Genomic DNA, 15,217 nt, shown 5'->3' on the forward strand with positions numbered 1-15,217 from the left:
CGCCTTCTGTAGAGTGCTGTGGTATCACAGCTCACAGCAACCTCCAATTCCTGGGCTTAAGGTGATTCTCTTACCTCAGCCTCCCGAGTACCTGGCATGACTGTTGGCTAAAATGTGATATATTTCAGTACTTATTTATTTTTTGAGATTGAGTCTCACTTTATCGCCTTCTGTAGAGTGCCATGGTGTCATAGATCATAGCAACCTCAAACTCTTGGGCTCAAGTGATTTTCCTGCCTCAGCCTCCCAAGTAGCTGGGACTACAGGCACCTGCCACACACCCGGCTATTTTTAGAGATGGGGGTCTCGCTCTTGCTCAGACTGGTCTTGAACTCCTGAGTTTAAGCAATCCACCTGTCTTGTCCTCCCAGAGTGCTAGGATTATAGGTGTGAGCCACCACAAAGGCCAACGATAAAATTCTAAAGGACACTAAGAGCGGTGGGCTTCTGACAGTGGCCACTTAACTCTGTGCCTTCCATAAACATGCATGCACCACTCCTGGTCTTAACCCTGCTGTCAGCTGGGGTCTGGCAGGGCAGATATGTGTCCCAGCTTCCTTAACTTCCAAGTTGCGTATGCTGCTGTTGAAGGGAGTCCAGAGGGAGCACAGCCAAGGTTTGGAGGATTCTTTTGAGGGCAGTAAGGATAGTGACCCCAGCACCCCAGGATTGTTGTGAAGATGGACTTGGGGCCAGGTGCATTGTAATCCTAGCATTTTTGGAGGCTGAAACAGGACTGCTTGAGGCCAGAAGTTCAAAACCAGCATTATAGTGGGGCAGCGCCTGTGGCTCAAAGGAGTAGGGCGCCTACCCCATATGCCGGAAGTGGCGGGTTCAAACCCAGCCCTGGACAAAAACTGCAAATAAATAAATAAATAAATAGATAAAAATAAAGAATGATGTTTTTTTTAAAGCAGCAATATAGTAAGAATCCTATCTCCATAAAAATATTAACAAATTAGGCTCGTCACCTGTAGCTCAAGTGGTTAAGGCGCCCAGCCACATACACCAGAGCTGGCAGGTTCAAATCCAGCCTGGGCCTGCCAAACAACGACAACTACAACAAAAAATAGTCGGGCGTTGTCGTGGGTGCCCGTAGTCTCAGCTACTTGGGAGACTGAGGCAAGAGAATCACTTAAGCCCAAGAGTTAAGAGCTTGCTGTGAGCTGTGATGCCAGGGCAACAGCTTGAGGCTCTGTCTCAAAAAAAAATATATATATATATATTAAAAAATTAGCCAGATGTGGTGAGGTTGAGGCGGGAGGATCACTTGAGCCCAGGAGTTCAAGTTTGCACTGAGCTGTGATAACACACTGCACTCTAGCCTAGGTGACAGAGCAAGACCCTGGCTCAAAAATAAATAGGCTGGGGTGTGATGGCTCACACCTGTAATCCTAGCACTTTGGGAGACCGAGGCAGGTGGATTGCTTGAGTTCAGGAGTTCCAGACCAGCCTGAGCAAGAATGAGACCATCTCTAAAAACAGCCAGTTGGTAGCACCTGTAGCTCAAGCGGCTAAGGCACCAGCCACATACACCAGAGCTAGTGGGTTCAAATCCTGCCAAACAATGACAACTACAACCAAAAAATAGCCGGGCGTTGTGGTGGGCGCCTGTAGTCTCAGCTCCTTGGGAGGCTGAGGGAAGAGAATTGCTTAAGCCCAGGAGTTTGAGGTTGCTGTGAACTGTGATGCCATGGCACCCTACCCAGAGCAATAGCTTAAGGTTCTGTCTCAAATAAACAAATAAAAACAGCCAGGCATTGTACAGGGCACCTATAGAACCAGCTACTCCAGAGGTTGAGGCGAAAGGATCTCTTGAGCCTAAGAGTTTGAGGTTGCTGTGAGTTATGATGCCATGGCATTTTACCAAAGGTGACAAAGTGAGACTGTCTCAAAAAAAATAAATAAAATTAAATAAAAGATGGACTAAGCACCTGAAAGGAGCCCTGAACGCAGGACTAGAGGCTGGTGCTGGACACTCTGAAGCCAGGCAACTACCCATTTGTCTGGACCACACAGTTAACAAGTCATTTCCACACTCTGACCTCAGGATTGGAACTCAGAGGCAGAAAGACAGACAAGTGCCTGCCCAGAAAGGAGAAAGGAAGTGGCACCTGTCCCCAGACACCCCATCTCAGATCAGGACTGTGGCCACTGGGCGGAGCAGGAGTCCTTCCTATCCTCTTCTGGAGGTTGACAGGGGCTCTTCAGGTCAAGCAGAGATGGATGAAGCCAGCTGGGCGGTCCCTCCAGCTCAACATAACAGGATGATGCCATGAACTGGAGCCTGAGTCAGCTCATTCTTGGGTTCTGGGGACCCACATGAAAGGCCAGCCTGGGACCACAGGGCAAGCCAGGTCCCCAGACAGGAAGCCCAAGGGTGGATAGTCCATGATATTGCCCCCAGACCACACCCACTGGGAAGGATCCAAGCCTCAGTCTGCCATCTTCCTGTCAACACCTGCTACAACCACACACCCCTGTGCAGGATCTGTATCCTCAGGCCTCTGGGTACAGGTGTGCCTAGGCCAGAGTCAGCTGGCTGATGGGCCATTAAGCATACAACTTCTGATATTGGCTCCTGAGACCCGAGGCCTGCCTCGTGCTGAGGTGTCAGATGCAGGTGGCACCTGCCCAGAAGAGCCCTGCGGCCAGGGTGTAAAGGTGTCCTGGAAAATCCACAAAATGGAGAACTGGAAGTTGGCCCTTTTCCTAAGCAGCCTGGCCACAGGCCATACCAAGTAGAAGAGGGGAGTGGGTTCAGCATGGTTAGCACTCCTGCATGGTACCCCTGGGTCCTAAGATGGAGGTGTTGAGAAGCAGAGGGCATACCTCTCTCTCATAGGCACCTAGGATGGAGACGGACGAGTACCTGCAGACTGGCAGGGCCGGGGGTGGGGGTTAGTCCTTAAGTGAAATGGTCAGGCAGAGGGAGAAAAAGGAGCATCACACAGATGCAGACAGGTGTCTTTGAGCAGCACTGGATGGGTGCTAAGAAATGGGGCATAGGGTGGGGCATGGTGGTTCACACCTGTAATCCCAGCACTCTGGGAGGCAGGTGGACTGCTTGAGCTCAGGAGTTCCAGACCAGCCTGAGCAAAAGCAAGATCTATTCTCTAAAAATAGCTGGAGCGTGGTGGTATGTGCCTATAGTCCCAGCTACTTGGAAGGCTGAGGCAAGAGAATTGCTTAAGCCCAACAGTTTGAAGTTGCTGTGAGCTATAATGCCACGGCCCTCTACTGAGGGCAATGAGACCATCTCAAAAAAAAAAAAAAGGAAGAAGAAGAAAGAAAGAAAAAAGAAATGGGGCTGACTCAAGGTGTATGGTACTCTATCACCAAGTGTTTATGGAAGCAGAATTGCATGCACTATATGCAAGTTACCAACTATTTTCTCTGAGAGGACGTGGGGCCTCCAGATATGAAGTGATTAACACAATGGATTCTAAGATAGCAGTTTCCAGAAACAGACCCAAATCTGGCAATGCCATAAAGGCAGCACTTTCTTGGGGGAAAGAGTTGCTTTTTTGGAGGAAATGAAATTGGAGCAAACAATTTTGGAGGGGAAGTTAGCTTTTCACCTCACTCCTTACCAGAAGTATGTTCTAAAATTAGACAAAATATTTAAGTGTGCATAAATATATATGTGTGTGTGTGTGTGTATATATATATGTATGTATAGAGAGAGAAACCATTAAATTTCCAGAAGAAAATATCAAGTGGTTTATAATCTTGGAGTGGAAAAGATATTTCTGAGCATAACACAAAATACAGATGCCATAGGGGGGAAAACTCAGAATTACTAACAACACTTTTAGATGCCTAGCTAAAAAACAAGAAAACAGAAGAAAACAAAACCACAAAGTCAAAGACTAAAGACAGGAGAAAAGGAAACTTTTTAAACAAAGTGCTCATTTCCTTACTATGTAAAGAGTTCCTAGACACCACCACCACCAATAACCCAATAGGAAAATGAGCAGAGAATATTTAACACAAATGGTTTTAAAACATATAAATGCTTATAATAAATATACATTTTCCAACTTCCAAATGATTAGTGATAAATACGATCAACACAAAATAAATGTGACAAAGTTAGACATTAAATGATACTTACAGGAAATACAAAGAAAGTTACAGTGAAATAAATACTATCTTACACCTACCAGGGCTACAAAATCAAGCTTAGCCAAAGAGACACTACTAGGACCCTTCCGATGTTGGTGGAGGAGGGCTACTTAAATCCCTACCTACCTAGCATTCCTGCACTAAGGAATTTATAGCCTACAGAAATATACCTTCTTGGGTGCAAAGATGCTAGTACAAAGGAGTCACCCTGACATTATTGTGAGGAAAGACTTCAAAGAACCGAAATTTCTACCAACAGGAAAGAAAATTGTAAACAGGGTAAATTGTAGCACTGTAAATGGCCGCTTAAATATGAATTCAACCTGAACTTATGGAACGCTCTCCAAGCTATGGTAAGTAAGAGTCCCAAGTAAAGTAACCCACCTTTCGCAGAAACCATGTAGATGTACATGCAAACTTTGTTGACACGTATGAAATTGGTTTATCTCTGCCAAAGGGGAAAAACTGGGCCTTGAAGCTTAAGGATAAGAAAAACGCTTCAATTTTTCACCAAATACCTTTTCAGAGGCCGAGTTTTTGCTCGTGAGCACCTGAAAACATTTTGGCCCCTTGCAAAACAGTTGCTTTAAACTTGCTGCACAGAGTACACTGCGGAGCCCCAGCTCTCAAGGAGCTGGCATTCTCATGCGTCAGAGGACAATATGGTCTGCGGCAAGAGCAGCGTCCAAGGGAGTCAGTGGGAACATCGAGAAGGGAGTACAGGATAGGGAGAAGGGAATCTTTGGGAGAGGAATACTGCAGCGAGCGGCAGAAAGTCGTATGTGTTAGGAATGTGGGCCGAGTCAGGCCGCCAGGAGCCCAAGAGCCACAGAGAGTGAGCGCATTTCCGCGGCCAAGAGCAGTCTGTTCGACGCCCCTGTACAGGCAGGGCAGAGGATAGCGGGCAGCGCAGACGTCCTCTGCTCCTTCAGCCTCAAAAACAATCCCAGGAGGCCAGCACAGAGGCCCCGGCAACGCGCCGCCAGCCTGGGCGTTCTCCCATCCTGGAGCCGAGGCGTAGGGCACGGGTCCTACCCCTGCGGAGCGCAAGACTTCGAAGTCCGAAAGACGAGCGCAGGTGCCGACGGCTGCGGCTGGGAAGGGGCAGGGCCAGTCCCAGCCCTTGCGAACCCGCGGCAGGCTCCAACCCGCAGGTACCATCTACAGATATCAACTTCCCAGTCGCCTCGCCCGCCGCCTCCGCTTTCGCGCGTACAGCGGCATTTCCGCTTCCGCCTGGATCTGGTTCCCGCTCGTGATACCCAAACTAAAACACCCTCCCTTCTTAAATGGGCCGCGGTTACTGCGAGGCCTCGGACTAGAACAACAACTCGGGCTAGTACTGGGGCTAGCTGGAATCAACTTCAGGTCTTGGCCTCGTAACCGCCTCGTCCTGCGACACAGCTGAGCCTTTCCCCAAGCCCAAGACGGGATGACAGGCCATCTGTCCCCCAGATCTACCGGCTCCGGGACCTGCCACGGAGGTCACAGGGAGCTCTCTGGAGGCTGGAGTCGCTTGAGACCCACCCTGCCTTGTCCTCAAGGGAGTCCCAGTCGGAGGACACAGCTCAAAGGCGCCGAGCGGTAGGAGAAAATGGCGTGTTGCAAGGAGCGCTCCCTGTGACCCCGCCTCTGGGGAGACCCTAGGTCGGACCTGCCACTACCCTCCTCTGTATGTCGGCTTCCTTGTTGCAAAGGAATTGGCCTAATCAGAGTCTTAGGATCCGCCCGGCCCGACTCCTCAGGATCCCAGGTGGGCTGGGCTGGTCCCTCCGCGGTGGGGCCCAGAGGACAGCCTCCTGCCGGTCTTCTGGGCCCCAGTCCTGCGATGGCAGCATGCCTCACAGGCTTCATCTGCCACACAGGCGGGGGCTGTAGGTACGTTGCTTTAGAGGCAGGAGTCTCCCCGGATCTGGGGACAAATCGGTCCCTCACCCTACCACCACCCAAGGAAAAAGCCCGCTCAAGGGGCCCTCCGGAATAGACCGGTCGCACCCCTTTTAGCGCGGGGAAAATGACATGAAGGCTGTTTTTATGAAGTCCACCAGAGGGCGCGTGCCGGTCTTTCCTGGCATCTGGGACAAGGCCGGGAAAATCTTGGCCGCTCCCAAGAGAGCGGGCAGGAGCCACGAAAGGAAGAGAAACCCTAAAATTTCAAATCTTTAATTTGTTTTCAGGTTTTTCTTTTTGCTTCCAAAAGAAAGGGAGAGCATAGCTCTGTTGCCTGTACATGGTCCACGGCCCCTAGGCAGGAGTGGGATTCCAGTGCCCACCGCCTGGAGTCCTGGGAGGCCCGGGGGAGGGGGGTCCACATGCAGCCCCCAGGATGGAGCGGGGTGAGGTCTGGCGGCCGCCCCCGTCCACCTGCGACCCCTTATTGCTAATGTCCGGCAGCCGGCGGGCTCTGGCCACCACTAGGCGCGGTGGCTGGGCAGCTCCTGGGAGATGAAGCGGCGCAGGCGCTCCAGGTACTGGCTGTACAGCTCGATGTCGTTGTGCCCAGCGCCCTCCACCCACAGTGGCTCCACGGCCTTGGGGCAGCGCTCGTAGAGCGCCAGCCCGTGAGAGAAGTCGATCACTTCGTCCTCCGTACCGTGGATGATAAGCACAGGCGACGTGATCTTGGACACCTTCTCGATGCTGCAGAGGGGGCGCCGCCGGTCAGTCTCCGGCCCCTTGCCTTTCCCTCCCTGCCAAGGCCAGCCCACCCGGGGGTTCACTCTTGCACTTAGCCCCACCCACTGAGGGCTCCGCCCCACGCTCACTTGGGGAATGCGTCGAAGCAGTAGGTCTTCTTGGTGTCGGGAAAGGCGACGCGCATGCCCGAGGTGAGCGGAGAGTGCAGCACCACGGCTGCGCACTCGTAACGCGAGGCCAGGTCCACGGTGGGCACCGTGCCGATGCTCTGCCCGTACAGGATGATGCTGTCGGGGCTGATGCCGTACCTGGAGGTGCCGGGGCATGATCAGCGGCGGCCCTTATGCGCACATACCCCTCCTGGCCCGCTGACTTTCCCAAAGCTGGGCCAGCTCGCAGAGCAATCTCCCAGTCTCCCTGGGACGTCTGCCAGTGGGGTCCGGCCACGATCTTCCCTGTCTCAAACACTGATGAGGCGGTTTACGCGTACCCCCAGCTCAATGGCTCTAGACTCCTGGGCAGCATCCACCTGGACTACGTGTGGGGAGGGCCCATGGGGAGCAGGGGACAAGGGGCAGGGTAGGCCCTGGCGACCCTCCTGTTCTAGAAACATTTCGTGCCTGCTCCAGGTCTTCCTGATTAGGCCTTCCTGCCTGTACCTACTCCCCAGCCCCAGTTGTAGGGGTAGGTAGCTATGTCCCAGGATATTCAGTAGCAATTTAAGGTGCCTCAGAGCCTCCGTGCCTGGTGAGATGCTCACAACACAGGCTGGCAGCGACCTCGGATGCTGCAGGTGGTGGGTGGTACCTCTTTCTACCACCATATTCTCTTCCTAGTACACAGGTCCTGGGGCCATACCCCACCTCCCACCCTGCCCAGCTGACCCCCTCATGCCCACTCCCAACTGCACAGGCACTCCTGGACACCTTGCCATGCAGTGTTCTACAGGTCCCCTCCCATTGGCTTCTGACCCTGACCCCAAAGTGATGCCCCTCCTGGTGCATGGGACCAGGGTAGTACTACATCTTACCTGGGCCACTCACTTGGGCATTGTGACTCCATTTCCGCATCTGAACCACCAGCCGTATCTGTCTCCCCTCTTGGCTGGACCCCCAGTTCTCTGGCAGCACCCCACAGTTAACCACCAACCCACACTCAGGAATCCATACATCACTCCTGCCTGTTGCCCTACAGCTCTGCCACAGCCTCTTGGGCCTGCTGCCCAGCAGCATGAGCACCAGGGTGTTAAACCAGCCCATTCATGGCACCTGGCAGGAGTCCCGAAGCACTACCTGGATAAACGTGACACATCCCAAATGCAGATCCTTTCCTCCTTCCCGCTCACCCTCACAGCTGCCAGGTTGAGGTTTCAGAACAACTTTGGAGCTAAGAGTTCTGAGTGGGTCCACAGTGGCTCACACAGTGGGTGTGACTGCCAGTTTCCTTGAGCAATGAAGCAGGAAAGGGCTGGGAAATTAGACTTTCGTGTCCCTATAGCACGGGACACATGCTCAGCACTGGTACCCAACACTGCCAAGAAGCCCATGATGGCCCCCTAGTGCCCGGGTGATGCTGAGGACCTGGCTCCCAGGCCTGCAGCAGGGACTTCCTGGCATATAACCATAGTAAACAGCCTTTCCCACCGCCACCACCCCAGGAGCACCAACTCCTCAGTGTTGCACCTGATCCCTGCCAGAGCATGTCAGACGAGTTAGCAGGGCAGGGCCCAGACAGCAGGCAAAGAGTAGGGCATTTCCTCCAAGGGACAGGCTTGTGTAGCCTGGAAGCAACTGAGCAGCCCATGAAGGAGGTAGGTGGGAGAGGCTGCCCAAGGGCTGCATGACCAGGGGTGCAGGGTCTGGAGTGGAGGCTGGCTCAGACCTCATGTGTGCTGAGGGCCTATACCCCTGACCTCCTACCAGCCATATGGCTTTGCTGGGCAGCAAGTAGCCTGTCCACTCATCCAGAACCTGAACTCCACTTTTCAGGGACCCACCTCATCCAGAAGGAGGCTGAGCCCCACAGCCAGATGCCCCCTGAGCTCTGGACTCCAGGCCCCAGATGCAAGAGCCCTGATCACCATGAGGTCTCATCCTAAGCACTCCCTCCTGGGCCAGTGTCCTCTGCCCACTGCCTCCTACCAGGTAGCCTCCACTCCCCTGTGGACAACCACAGCCCTAATCCCAGCCCTTGAGGCCAGGGGCTCTCAGGAGGGATGGCAAGGAAGAGGGGCTACATCCTGGGCAATCAGAAGACAGTCAGCCTGCCTCATCAACAGAGATGGTATCCTCATGCTCAAGCCCACCTGTTCCACTCTGGCTCTGTATATTTGCTGTGGTTCTCCTCCTACAGGGTTACCCTCTTCCTTTCCCAGAGAAGCCAGTCTGTGGCACTAGATTTGGGCCCCTCCCCTGAAGAGACACAGGTGGCCTATCACCTGCAGCCACCCTCACCTGGTTCGAAGGGCCTGCCAGGCAGCGTCGATGTCAGCATAGAGGTTCTTCTCTGAGGGCTTGCCTGAGCTCACGCCGTAGCCAGAGTAGTCATAGGAGAAGACATTGCAGTGAATACGGGTACCCAGGCCGATGTAGAAGCTGCTCATCTGGCCCAGGTCCACTGCGTTGCCATGAGAGAAGAGAACCGTGTACCTGGTGGGTGGGGGGAGGGCTGCTCATAGGTCCCATTCAGATCCAGGCACCTGGGTGGCAGAACTCCAGACAGACAGTCCACCCTGGTGGCCAACCAACATCAAATGCCACATTTACGCCTCTCAAGAGGTCACACAACCAGTGAGGGGAAAGCCAAGAGGAGCCAGGATGGAACCCAACTCCATTCTAAGGTGTTCCCACAGAGAGAGGACAGGAGAGTGAGGATGGGCTGCAGAGTAGTAGCCCAGCTTCCCTGACTGTGGGGGTTGACCAGGGGAGCCTCAGGATTCCCACCTGTGAAGGGGAATACTGGGACCCTCAATCATATTCTCAGCTCAGGGCAGACCTACAGCAGCCATCACCTTTGACCCTCTGGACAAGGGCCATCTGCCCTGCAGCCTTTCCTCCTGGAAGGGCCCTAACAGCCCTCTGGATCCACGGTGCACCTGCCCACAGCCTGGACCATTCCTGGAAGAAGTGGCTCTGCTGCTGTATGTCCCTTAGTCTTTCTCTAGGAATGATCCCTTTGCTGTTAGAGGACAGCTGGACTCTAGCCCGGCCTCCCAGAAAGCAAATAAAGCCCAACCCTGCTTATAGACCTTCTGCTTCTCCTACATGATTCATCCCACAAGGCCTGTCCACTTCTCAGGGACAGAACTGGCTCTAGATCACACCAAGAGCAGGTGGCCAGTTGGCCCTGGCCGTGGACTTCCTCCAGTACCAGGAGGCCCAGCTTAGCCCCAAGGCAAAAGTTCGCCCTTTGGACTGATCTGGCGTCAGAATTCCACCTCACGTGAAGGCAGAAGCAACCAGAAGGCCCAAGAGGAAGAGCTGCACCAAGCAAGTGGCAAGGCAGCCACCAGCAGCTGAGCACTGAGGTCTCACAGAGAGTTGCCCACAGGAGCAGGAATAGCAGTGGCCCTGTGGTGAATGAAGCCTGTTCCTGTACAGATCTGGCTGCTATTTCTTTGGCAAGAAGAATCTCAATGAGGAACAAGGACAGGCTAGTCAGAGAATACCTGCCCGGCATCAGCCTTTCATTCTGGCTCTGGTCCTCTGGGGCTGCCACCAGCTACACTGAGTGTCCCAGGTGGATGTAGGAGCCCCAAGAAGGGTGCAGCCTGAGCCAGGTGCCTGCCTGGGGCCCACACGATCCCATCACCCCTCAGCTGCTCACCTGGCACCGGGCACACAGCGCACATACATGCAGGAGATGCGGTTGCCACGGGCACTCTTGGTCAGGAAGACCTCGATGGTGTCCAGCTCTCGCTGGCTGTACTGGAAGTCAGCACGCTCTGTCAGGTGGAGCTTCCAGCGCCCAGAAGTGCCTGAGGAGGTGCGCAGGGTCCCTGAGGGGGCAGCACCGGCCCCACCAGGCCCCGGCTCAGGCTCAGGCAGCAGCGAGTAGGTGGGCTCTGGTGGCAGGAAGGCGAGCTTGGCGGCGATGCGGCCAGGGCAGGGCGGGCAGCAGAAGAGGCAGCAGAGCTCACTCACTGACAGGCCGTTCATGGCGGGCACCGCCCGGCCTCACCCGGCAGGGGAGGGGTGGGGGTGCTCCAAGTCGTGGGCAGGGGGAAGGGTGTCCCCTGGCCACTGCCCCAGACAAGAGCCCTGTTAAGAGGCCACAGCCCAGCCCCATCGCGGTCCGAGCCAAGCCCCCAGGAGCCTCGCAGCCACAGGTCTCCATGTCGTGCAGTGGGAAACCCTGCAGGGGAACAGTGAGGTGTGGAGGTCCTTCTAGGGTGCCATTGTCACCTGTGCAGGTGTGGAGGGGTGGGTCCAAATCTTCTCTGGCCCTAATTCTAGTCTCACCCTCTCCTGTCCAGACTGCTGCCCCTGACACCTAGCCTACCACCCACAACCAAGCACAGAGTGTACCCTGAGCTTGTAAATCACCACCCCTTGCTATGATGGCCCAGTCAACAGGGTGAGGGGTATTTATGGATCAGACCCAGGCCCCATCCCAGCCTCTTCCATGCGTCCCTGCCCAAGGCCCAGGGAAGCCCCTACCCCAGGCCAGGCCTCAATCCACAATGCTGTCCTGACCATTCCCTAGTCCATCTCTGCAGTCCTCAAGGATTCATCTCCCACCCCCAGGGGACAGGAGCAGCCAGGGCAAAGACAGATGTCCATGGCTCACAGGGTCTTCTTAGGACTGCCAGGTCTACAGAAAGAGGAACCCTGGCAAAGGAAATGTAACAAACAAAGGCTCTAGAAACAAAGGCAGGATACATCACAGGCTGGAAGGCCTTACTGAGCTAGGACAATGGCTCTTCCCTGATCTCAGGGCTAGGCCAGAGTCAGTCTGCTGACAGGCAGGGAAGGCTGAGTGGGAGTCAGGGGAAACCAGAGCTGCTTCTCCAGCACGGACTTAGGGGTTCCATGACGTTGGGCGAATCACTTATTCTCCCTCTCAGCATCTATAAATGCAGATTCTACTTACCCAACAGGGAAGGAGATAAAAGGGAAGGGAGTTCCAGGGCAAGGGGTCTCAGAGCAGAAACTCAGATGTTCCTTTTAGCAAAACATAGTGAAACGCTGTATTCAACTGACAACAGCTAAGTTGCTAAAGCAACCACAATCTTCTATGGAGCTGCCAACTGATAGACACCAAGAAAATACAAAGGTCTGAGAAAAACAGATCCCTGACTACATCTTTCCTTGCAGATTATAGATCGAAACAAGGGAGGAAGACACATTCCCAACTCAATTTCAGCAGCAGAACACCCTGGCACATTCGACTTTTGAAAACCACTGGGCCAAAGAGACAGTTCAGAGTTGGCTCGACACACAAAGGGTACACAGCTGCAGCCCACATCCATGGCTCATGCCCCCCCCCCCCAAAAAAAAATCTTAGGCCTGAGATGTGAAAGGACCCACATCCCAGCCACCTCGACTCAGGGGCACACAGGGAGGAAAGTACAAAGCTGTGAAAGCCAGGGTGGGGATGTGGACAGCATCATCTACCCCAAACCCCAAGGGAGAAGCAAGCATCATGTGAGTGCTTTTCTTTTCTTCTTCTTCTTTTTTTTTTTTTTCTAGAGACAGAGTCTCACTTTATTGCCCTTGGTAGAGTACGGTGGGGTCACAGCTCACAGCAACCTCCAACACCTGGGCTTAAGCCATTCTCTTGCCTCAGCCTCCCAAGTAGCTGGGACTACAGGCACCTGACACAACGCCCGGCTATTTTTGGGTTGCAGTTCGGCTGGCGCCAGGTTTGAACCCACCATCCTCGGTATATGGGGCCAGCACCCTACTCACTGAGCCACAAGCGCTGCCCTCCATGTGAGTGCTTTTCAAAGCTATTATATTGGTTCTCAAATGGGATTCTGCCCTATTGGGGACACCCATCAATGTGTGGAAAAGGTTTGTGGTGTCATGACTAAGAGTCCCCCTGGCATGGGGTAAGTAAGAGACCAAGAACACTGCTCAGCACCCTCCAGTGCTCAAGACAGACCCACCCCAAAGAACGACCCAGACCCAAGGTCCATAGTTTGACGTTAATAAATGTCAGCTTCATCATATTCTCAAAAAGGTCTAGGCCCCAAACAGGTGATACTCAATTAGGGCTGGTTGGCTGGGAAGTGTCTGAAATTTGAGTGCCACTATGAAAGGTCAGTTTTGAGAGCCCAGTGGGCAGGCAGAGGCCTCTGGAACCCCTGGAAAATGAAAGGTCACACCAAAGCAGGCAAGACTCCACTAACCAAGCCAGAAATGTGGGTGTTATCCTCAACACCTTACTACCCAGATCAAATCCAATACAATCTGTCAGCAGGGTCTGTGGGCTCTGTCTGTCTTCCTTCAAGCATCACCAGGTCCCACCTCTGTCACCTTTGACCTGAACACAGTCACCCTCCTCTTTCTAGGACACCACCCCCAGCAGCCAAATCACCTTTTCATGACACAAATCTGATCATGATGCTGCCTCCCTTTCGCCTCCCTTTCATCTTCCAGGGGTTCCAAGGGCCTCCTACTGTTTACAGAACTGAGATCAACCCCTCCCTGCCACAGCCCACCAGGCCTGCAGCCAGCTCAGGCCAACCCATCCAGACTCACTCCTCTCTTCTCTACACCTTGATTCCCAAGACAAGCTGCACTGCTCACTTCAGCCTCATTGGGTACCCCCTTCTCCAGCCCCACTAGACATCCTTGCCCATCCCTCCTATCCTTTGAATCTCACTCCCAATGCTCTCAGAGTCATCCAGAGTGGGTCAGGACCCCTCACATGCAATCACGTCACTGCATCTCGTATTTACATGCTTAACAGGGTCCCCTCCCACCACATATACAAACTAGAAACTCCAGGAAGATAGACCAGCATCTTCTTTGGTGCAAAAACCTTTTGGTAAAGGAATGGACAAACAGTAGGCAGCAAAGATTTAAGGGAGAAGCTGGCTTGGCTTGGTGCCCATAGCACAGCAGTTATGGTGCCAGCCACATACACCAAGGGTGGTGGGTTCGACAGAACCTAGCCCCAGCCAGCTAAACAACAATAACTACAATAAAAAAAGTCAGGTGTTGTGGCAGGCGCCTGTAGTCCCAGCTACTTGGGAGGCTGAGGCAAGAGAATCGCTTGAGCCCAACAGTCAAAGGTTGCTTTGAGCTGTGATGCCATGGCACTCTACCAAGGGTGACAAAATGAGACTCTGGTTCAAAAAAAAAGAGAAGCTACAAGAAAAAAAGAACCTCTAGGGTATGCCAGCTTTCACAGGGCAGGGTACAGTCTCTCCTTTAGCTACCAACAGCTGGAACCTCCCTGTGTCACTAATGGGCATTAGACTAGGTAGTGCACACCCAGATGCCTCACTCACCGGGCCCATGCCCCTGGCACCCTGAACACCATCAATCCCATCCACCAGCATGTAAGTATGTGCCCCTCTGCATCAGGTCCTATGCAGGCTAGGGGTGTTATGAAAACCAAAAAGCAACGAAACAACTGAAACACTGTAACATGACCTACATATGGTCAACTCTGATGGCACCGCACAGAGCCAGTCAGGGTGGGAAAGCTGCCTGGGAGAAGGCACAGTCTGAAGGATGCTGAGAAAGTGGGTGCAGAAGACAAGAAATGGGACAGAAGGAAGAGCAAAGGAAAACCCCCAGAGGCGACAGAGTGTTCCATGAACTGGAGGCTCCTAGTAAGAGCAGAACCTAGGAGGAAGGGGTGAGCAACACAAGTCCCACAGAACCTTTCCAAGTCTGGATCAGGCCGTGCCTGCTGAGCTCTATAGTTTGGACTTCATCCTGGGGCAAACAGGGAACCATAGAAGAGTCCTGAGCTGGGGATGGGCAACACAGGTTAAGCGCGTTGGAACGATCCTTGGCTACATCCTAAAGAACGGCTGGAGCGGAAACCAGGAAGCGTGCCCAGGTGTCCTAACAGTAAGGGGGTCGGTCGCCTGAACAGGGGCAGAAGTGTCTGGGAGGTATTTAGGAAAACATGCTGAGCCACCAGCTAGCTCTGGGGATAGAACCCAGAGTCGGGCTGGGGGCAGGGTCAGAGGCCAAGCCTACGGCTCCTACAGGACACTCCCGCTGCGTCCCTAGAAAAGTGGTATATCACTCGACGGAGGCGGGCTGAACGGACAGGAGATAGCTTCACGAGAGTCAGAAATGCTGCCTGGCGGTCCCTGCCCCAAGTCTGGGGTCCTCGGGCAGGTCCTGCAGGGGTCTTGGGGACGTTCAACTGGGCTGCCCGGGCCTCGCGGCCCGGCCCGGGTCTCCAAACGGCCATGGACGGCACCAAGGCCACCCTGAGACGCCGCGTCCGCTCCTGCGAATCACTCACCTCCTCGGCCCGCGCC

General features: G+C 53.8%; 1 protein-coding gene across 1 annotated transcript; it reads right to left on the reverse strand.

Annotated features, from left to right (window-relative positions):
* Nucleotides 1-6,275: 6,275 nt before the first annotated feature.
* Nucleotides 6,276-15,217, reverse strand: ABHD17A (abhydrolase domain containing 17A). Its single transcript, XM_003788702.3, has 5 exons — nucleotides 15,202-15,217; nucleotides 10,591-11,118; nucleotides 9,219-9,413; nucleotides 6,894-7,073; nucleotides 6,276-6,768 (listed from the first exon to the last, which is right to left on the reverse strand). Exons 2-5 carry the CDS (start codon nucleotides 10,920-10,922, stop codon nucleotides 6,543-6,545), a joined length of 933 nt encoding a protein of 310 aa, XP_003788750.1. The 5' UTR covers nucleotides 10,923-11,118; nucleotides 15,202-15,217; the 3' UTR covers nucleotides 6,276-6,542.

The sequence above is a fragment of the Otolemur garnettii genome, unplaced genomic scaffold (assembly GCF_000181295.1).
Source record: "Otolemur garnettii isolate 467f Iridium unplaced genomic scaffold, OtoGar3 scaffold00029, whole genome shotgun sequence".
In the NCBI taxonomy this organism is placed as follows: domain Eukaryota; kingdom Metazoa; phylum Chordata; class Mammalia; order Primates; family Galagidae; genus Otolemur; species Otolemur garnettii.

Excerpts from the sequence above, each read along its gene's own strand:
- ABHD17A (XM_003788702.3), bottom strand. The coding sequence starts at position 10,922 with ATGAACGGCCTGTCAGTGAGTGAGCTCTGCTGCCTCTTCTGCTGCCCG. Across the intron at positions 7,074-9,218 it reads TGGCAGGCCCTTCGAACCAG|GTACGGCATCAGCCCCGACA; the intron begins GTGAGGGTGGCT and ends CGGCACCTCCAG. Across the intron at positions 6,769-6,893 it reads TGCTTCGACGCATTCCCCAA|CATCGAGAAGGTGTCCAAGA; the intron begins GTGAGCGTGGGG and ends CCCCCTCTGCAG.